The sequence below is a fragment of the Ictalurus punctatus genome, chromosome 26, assembly GCF_001660625.3.
Source record: "Ictalurus punctatus breed USDA103 chromosome 26, Coco_2.0, whole genome shotgun sequence".
NCBI lineage: Eukaryota > Metazoa > Chordata > Actinopteri > Siluriformes > Ictaluridae > Ictalurus > Ictalurus punctatus.
The window spans coordinates 6,596,711-6,605,000 of record NC_030441.2 but is presented as its reverse complement, the minus strand read 5'-3'; the positions used below and the strand labels follow the sequence as shown (position 1 = coordinate 6,605,000).

Genomic DNA, 8,290 nt, shown 5'->3' with positions numbered 1-8,290 from the left:
TATAACATATTCTACAGACGCCATGCTTCTATAGATCCAATCCTATGATATAAATATTTTTCTTTCAAATCTTGAAACATCTTCAGGATTTCAGAAATGTATCATGTGTTTGGATATTTGTTTTATTACTGGTAAAGTTTAGACAGTGTGGAAATTCAGAAAATATCCTAAAATATTTGAATTCACTCTACTTGGAGAAGAAACAAATACCTTGACACAGACTGATCATTAAAAAAAAATCTTATTACTCAAGACAAACTGAGAAACGCCTGAGATATTTCTTTCTATGCAAAACCTATCTGCCCACACTTCTATTCACCCCCAGAGAGACATAGGTTCCAGGCATGGCTCAAAATGACGTGTTACAAGCCTGTTGTCCAATGAGCATTAATCATTGCTCCCATTATTTTCAATTAAACAATGTCACACGGGCAAGACTATTGTCATACTGAATAGTTATAGGTGATGACAGCTGTGCTGGTACTCAGTGTAACATCACTATCGCTTTTGGGATATTGCTTTTATACAACAGTTCTAGAATCAATAAATGAATATTGAGTAACTGACAGTTTACACACAATACAGCCAAATCTTTTTGGTTGTTTGTTTTTTGCTCCGACAATGAAAATAGTTCACATGGAAGCCATAAGTGGAGAGAGCATTGTGTGTTTTCAGTGCACTTCCAAAACTCAAAAAAAAAAAAAAAAAAAACACCACCACAATGACAGGAAACAGGTCCGTCCTGGACTCAGCTTTCACTCAGTTGGGTTCAAGTTCACGCTTCTTTGCATGCATGTGTGTGTATCTCGCAAGCTCTGCCAAGTGGTATCACACTCTGTCTCTCTCGCACGGGTTACGGGAGTCGCTGAAAGTACAAAGAGACACAAATAAGTAGACTGCTGGTAATGCGGCACAGGTGAGAATCATCATGTGTTACCTGTCAATTCGACCCATCTCCTCTCCATCCACAGCTCGACCATGCCCACACTGCCACATACCCCCACCACCCAACTCAGGCTGGGGAGCCATCCGGCCTGCAGCTGGCTCCCCCCACCCCACGGAAGGAGAGGTAATCCACCACCAATGTCCCTGGTCTGTGGACCACCTCGAATTTGTATGAAGTGCCAGATACCAACGAGTGATCTGTGCATTGGCATCCTTCATGTGATGGAGCCACTGGAGTGGGGCATGATTGGAACAGAGGGTAAAAGAGCACCCCAGTAGGTAGTATCGGAGGGTAAGGACTGCCCACTTGATGGATAGATAGGTTTTCTCTGTAGTGCTGTCCTTGGTCTCCCTCTGAGTGCTCCGCCACCTGGGACAAAATGGCCCCCAGCCCTCTGTTTGACGCGTCAGTCTGCAAAACAAAAGGGAGAGAAAAGTTAGCAGAATGCAACAGCGGGCCCAACACAAAACCACCTACTTCCTTTTAGTGTGGTCATTCAGCAGGCTGGTGATGTCCGAAAAATTAGGTACAAACCTCAGATAATAGCCAGCCAGCGCCAGGAACTCCCTCACCCCATTTTTGGTCTTGGGTCTCGGGCAGGCCGCTATTGCTGCTGTCTTATCAATTTGGGGATACACCTGCCATAGCCCAAATGGAAGCCCAGATACCGCACTTCCACCTGTCCAATTGCACACTTTCTTGGGTATGCTGTGAGTCCTGCCCATCTCAAGGATCTCAGGACAGGCCTTAGATGTTGTAAATGCCTCTGCCAATCTCTATTATAAATGATTGTTGTTTAAATAAGCAGCAGCATATGATAATGTATTGTGCAGGCAGAGGATTCTGTCCATAAGACGTTGAAATGTTGCTGGGGCTCCAAACCCAAACGGAAGGGTGACAAATTGGTGTAACCGAAATGGAATGGAAAAGGCCATTTTTTAACAAGATATTGGAGTCAAGGGAATCTGCCAATACCCGTTGGTTAAGTCCAGAATAAAAGCAAGCCAAACCAATCGAACAGTTCATCGATGTGAGGCATCTGATATGAATCAAATTTAGACACCGCATGAACTTTTCTAAAATCCACACAAAATTGGACCAACGCATCAGTCTTGGGTATCAAGATCACTGGGCTGCTCCAATCACTGTGGGACTGATCAGTTGAGTTAATCCCAAACTACTTTTTTTGTCTTCAGGTAACTGGTATGGTAAATGGTCTGCACTTATATAGCCCTTTTTAACATTAGCAGTCCTACAAAGCGCTTTACACTGCTTCTCATTCACCTATGCACTCACACACCAATGGCAGGAGAGCTGCCATGCAAGGCGCTAGCCTGCCATTGGGAGCAACTTGGGATTCAGTGTCTTGCCCAAGGACACTTCAGCATATGGGGACCTGTGGGCCGTGGATCGAACCACCAAACCTACTATTAGTGGACAACCCATTCTACCACCTGAGCCACAGGTATACGACCACACCTGGAGTCTTAATATGGTGCTCTATGAGGTCCGTGCGACCCAGCAGAGGTGAAAACACATCTGAAAATTCCTCTGGCAACCTATGCTCTCTGAGACAATGAGAATTGGTCTCCACGGGGTACTGAGGTGAAAGGGGGCACACTTTTTACACTTGCCTCCAGTCCAAGCTCCTCCCTCCTCTCTCCATGGTTTCAGGAGATTGAGGTGGTATATTTAAAGTGCATCGCCTCTATCCATTCACCTGATCTCATAGTTGACTTCTCTGACTTGCCATGTGACCACAAAGGGTCCTTGCCATTTTGTGAGTAATTTAGAGCTCGACGTGGGTAGTAAATTGAGTATTTTATCTCTTGGTGCAAATTCCCTTAGCCGAGTACCCCGTCATACAGTCGAGACTGTCATTCTTGGGCCTGACAGAAATAGTCTTATGTACGGTGGCCTAAGGTGTTGAGGTTTGCTCTCAGGTACAGAATGTACTGAATTTTGTTTATGCTATTAGTAGGTCCCTCCTCCCAATTTCCCCTAGTGACATCTAAGACGCCATTAGGCTTATGCCCATGCAGTAATATGAATGGGGAAAACCCCATGAGGGCTTGCAGGACCTCTCGCACTGCAAACAGTTTGATGTTCAAGCAACTTATCCCAATTCTGTGCATCATTGTGACTGAACTTACGAATCATATTTTTAAGTGTTTGATTAAACTGTTTGACCAGCCCATTCGTCTGCGTATAGTAAACACTGATGCGAATCACTTAAATTACCATAGGTTCACGAAGTGTCCGTGATATGAAAGAAATGCCTTGGTCAGTCAGGAACTCTTTCAGGAACCCGACTCGGAAGATAACATGGAAGAGCCACACAGCGTACTGAGATGTTGCACGGCTTCCGAGTATCATGTTGCATAATCCACCATATCCTCGTGTGCCCCTTTCTAACGGCCCGATGAGGTCCATGCACTTTTGGGGTGGCCGGCTGACCTTCGTGACCTACTGCACACCACCTGCGAACATTGCTGTGAATGGCCAGCCAATAGAAATGAGTCATTGGATGTTTTAGTGTTTTATCTTGGCCCAAATGCCAAGTCCTGGGATTATGATGCGCTTTTTAGAACAAACAACTGGGTCATCTCTTCTTTAGGTTGAATGTCCTGTGTCATTCGATGTAAAATATCCTTAATAATTGAAAAACACAGGTAGGATAATGCAACATTAGGCTGACATTAGGGAAACCACTTAGTGATGGTACTCAATAATGGTCTACACTAGTACATAAGTATATTTACCATCACTAAGTGGTTTTCCTATTACTGTTAATGTTAGAATTTTAAAAGCCTCTATGACCATACCCTGCGTGTACCCAAGACATTTCGTGACTGTGCCACCTTGTGGTCAAGAACTTTTCCTTATATCATTTTAAGAGTTTGTGCTAAATTCAGTTCTTTTTTCCTTTAATTCCCTGGGTTATGCTGAAGTGAACGCCCACCGACATCTGAAATTCATATGTACTTCCTGTCGACCATCTTGGATTATGTCAAAACCTGTTCACTACTCCTCTTACAAATTATGCCCAATCAACACCAAATTTAGTATACAACTTCAGACCAGACTGGACAAAAGTTAACAAAAGAATCATTCATGAATCCCTTTGCCAATAGTTATGGCTCTGCATAACATACTCATATATACTAATAGTAATTATGGTTCTAATGTAATCTCCTTTTCCATCTCTCCAATCATGTTCTGCTCGCAGGTGATCAGAGATGAGTGGATAGTACCTGTCCTCCCTATTAGCTTAATAACATAATAACATACACGACAGTGGGAGTTATTTTAAAAATTAATAATAAAAATAAATGAAGTATGGTAACAATTTCCACACAAAAAAATCTTTGTAAATTTAACTTAGTAAATTTTTTTATTTTATGTAAGGTTTACATGGCAGCAATGATTACACTCCTAAAAATGTAAATAAATTGAACTAGTCATTTTCTTGTTTCATAAATACATTTTACTCACATTTCACTTTAACCTTAACACTGTAAAAAAAAAAAAAAATACACATCATCTAAACATTTTCATTACTACTTAACGGTCACTAACACATTTAACAGTTCCAACCAGAAGTTGCACCCCAGTAAATAAATATAGTCACATCAGCTTTCATAACGACTCAATTCACAGAATTGACATATTATGCTGATATCATTCACCAGCATAATATCTTTAAGATTTTTTGACCTGTTGGAGTGTCTAAGCCAGTCCAGGACTGTTGCCAACCCTACCATGCTGACAAATCTAGCTGGTCTGACCAGCTACAAGCTTCCAAAATAAAGGTCATCCTGGTTAAACTGGTACACCATCTTTATCAGCTGGTTACCAAATGGCAGACACAGTGTTTTAAAGAAGATATCAGTAAGCCAATTTATTGATCAAGTTAGCCAATAAGGAAGCTGGAAAATAATTGATCAGCCTGTAAAGATGGACTGCCAGTGTTTTGTATTTTGTCAGGTCAGACCTAGCTGGATTTTTTTTTATTTTTGGCAGGGAGATATAAACCCATTGTTTTAAAATCTACACAAACATCCAGAAGGATATCAATCCACTTAAAATGAATTTATTCAGACAATCACAAACAAAGCTATCCAAATCTGGACTGTTTAATCTTTAGTTTTAATGGTGCACAAATCCAGCCTCCAACTCCACATGCCCTTCACTCTGGACAGCTAAACCTGCTTGTTTTTAACGACACGCCCCCAAAACGACCCAATGCCTCTCTCCTGGCTGCTCTGTGAATGTACCGTAACCCGAGTGAAAGTCAGGAAAAATAAATGCACTCTCAAGGTGTGGATTTGCTGTGTTTGAGACGAGTGTACAGGCTGTGAGGACTACACACATGGAGAATTGCGACGCTGATCTAGTTGAGTAATCCCTGGAGCCGCGGCGGTGTTGTCTCAGTCCAGGTAACACTGAGTGATGGCATGATGTTAGTACTGGATTAGCAGAGCTCAGATAACCGGATACTCGGGGAACACTCCTGGATATTGATCATCAACTGCGTCGTTCAGCGAGAAACCGTGTGAGCTGAGACAATATAATCCGTTTAATGTCTGATCTCGGAACGCTGTCTGACGCCGCTATTCTGTTATTGTAGAACATTGTTTCATTAACAAGGCAGTTGCAGACGGTCTTTCCTGCTAAAAAGCTTTTTAACTGGTCACATAAATAGTTCATGCTTTAAAGCAGTCTAGCGTGTAGGTTTGGATTTTTGGCGTTGTTGTTGTTTACGTTGCAAATGTAAACAAAGTTTGGTGAGAGATTCTCAGCCCTGAATCTCCTCCCACAACCCACACTCACTCTCCCAACTCACTGTCATCAACACTGCTGTATCCGCTGGTAAATACCTGTGCATAGTGCAGTCACTGATGTGTGTGTTCAGAGTGAAGTAACTAAGATTGTTTACATCTCAGTGTTGTTTTTGTCCGTTAGCTTTGGCGCAACCTAATTACTTTACAATCCTGTTTGCTGGAAGGCGGATTTAATCCTCTGAGCAACCCGCTACATTGTGGCGCAGAAACACCAGCTGTGTCCTGCCTCTGATCTATAATGTTACTCTGTCTGTCTCTTCTCATCATATTGTCTGCCGAGTCCAAGCTGTTCAACCACTCGATGTGATGGAAATAAGTCGTCATCTTCTCTGTATTTTGTCTGTTATTTATTAAACCATTCATAATCATCAGTAAAATGTTGATAGTTGAGTTGACACCAGATTCATTATGTCCTCCTATTTGGCTTTATAGTGAGAGAGATTTTGCATCATTTTGTAGCGTTGTGATCATTTTTTCCTGTTCAGTCAGGATTTTAAAATATTATAGTAATAGTCAAGGTTAATGAAAGTGTTTTGATGTTGCGACACAGAACTTCGAAACGCTTTTACTCAGAATATTTGTATTTTAGAAGTCTTCCAAAAATGTTTCACCAGGAAATAAATAATAATAATAATTAAAAAAAAATATATATATATATCCTTGAATTATTATCAAATATTAAAGGGAAATATTAAACGTTGGCGAGCTGTTGTTGTTGACACTGTTGGAATGTTGTAAAATTATATCCTTGTAATACTGTAAGAATTTTTACGAAATATCCTGTTTTACCTACCTTGATCTTTCCATGAAAATACCGTTCGGTGCTGAGAAGGCATTAAAAGAACAACAAATAAATAAATAAATGGATAAACTAACAAGCAAAGCTTTGAGCTGGTTTTCAGACACTGTTCTGTAAAATTGTCCTGTTCTTAAAAGAGTGGTCAGTATCGAGTCTTTACTGAACCACTGTGTTTTACTTAAAGAGGAGCTGTTTGTATATTATTTCTGTTTTGTCACATTGACTTCTAGTGTGTGCATCACAGCAGTGTTAAATACGATTAGTGTGATTAAGTTAACAAATCATCGTCTGTTAGCTTTTCCGTTAGTCATCTCATTTACTGTGGGAAATAAGTGAATGTTATATCACATAAAAGGAAAGCATTCTGTACGTTTACATGGACAACAATAATCCGATATTAAGACTATACTCTGATTAAGAAACTATGATGTATACAGTGATTTCTGATTATCGTAATCCGACTAAAGTCATACTCGAAGGAAACACGAATGGAATTAAGACGTGTGGAGTATTCCTGTTTTAGTCGCATTATTGAAGTGCATTATAGACATGTACACACCTTACTCACACTACTAACGTTGTGTGGGAGTTTTCACCGCATTTTGTAACAGGACACGTACACACACGGCAGCGCTCAACCGTTTTACGGCAAACAAGAGAGCACGGCTACGTCCCAAACCGCGTACTTACCTGCTATATAGTAGGCGATTACATGTATTTCAGCTACTATTTAGTAGGTACGAATGCGGTTTCGGGCATAGTCAATATTGTCAGGGTTTTGTATTTAATATTAATTTATATTGAATAGATATTGTATTTATATTAAAAGCCCATTGTAATTAGGTAAGGTTATTCTGCTTTGCAGGAGTTTTATGTTAGTTATTTCAAAATATGCATGATATAAATTAGAACTTCCAGCGTAATTAATGCTATGTAGGTTACCATGAAACCTGCATCAGCTCATAGAGTGTTAATTTCAATGTAATGGGTTTGAGACTACATTGGACAATCCAACGAAACAGTGGTAGTGCAGTGATTTAGATGGTTCTCAGTTTCTAACCAAAAAGTTGAGTTCAAATTGAGAACATCTACTCTGTTGGGCTCTTAAGCAAGGCCCTTAACTTTCACTGCTCCAGGGCCATTGTACAATGACTGACCCTGTGCTCTGTCACCAGGGAGAAAAATAGTATACCTGCTCTTTTAAGCAAAAGTAACTAGTAACTGTAATGACTTTAAGCTAGTTAGCCTATCTATTCGTTTGTTTGTTTCTTTATGCAGTTAATATTTCTTTATGCAAATAATTTTTTTTTATCACAAAATGTATCCTGTACTAAATGCCATTTATTAGACCCATCTCATTGCATTTTAGAAACATCTAATATCAGGATTCTCTTTAAATTACAGACGAAAGAGAAGACATACAAAAGAAAACCTTCACAAAATGGATAAATTCCCAGTTTGCTAAGGTAAGGTGATTTATTTATTTTTTGTTTTGTATGAGGATTTATTGTATAAGAATTTTTCTTATTGTTAATAATTGTATATATTAGTTGTTTTTGAAAGAGGGAAACATATGGAAACCTGGTAATGAAATTTCATCTAGGTATCATTTTGCCTTTTAACTGGTGTTTGATAAAGCAAAGGAAACAAGAACTCAAATATGAAGGAATCTTTTAATATATGCATATATGGTAAATATGA

General features: G+C 39.8%; 1 protein-coding gene across 6 annotated transcripts in view; it reads left to right on the top strand.

Moving 5' to 3' along the window:
- dmd (dystrophin) overlaps positions 1 to 8,290 on the top strand; it is a 241,529-nt gene that overhangs the window by 3,901 nt on the left and 229,338 nt on the right. For all 6 annotated transcript variants that reach the window (XR_008393479.1, XM_053675989.1, XM_053675988.1 and 3 more), the window contains exon 2: positions 7,994 to 8,055. Coding sequence is in view for 5 of the 6 variants with exons in the window: in XM_053675989.1 (XP_053531964.1) it covers positions 7,994 to 8,055 (62 nt within the window). In the remaining variant the exon portion in view is untranslated. The remainder of the gene's footprint in view (positions 1 to 7,993; positions 8,056 to 8,290) is intronic.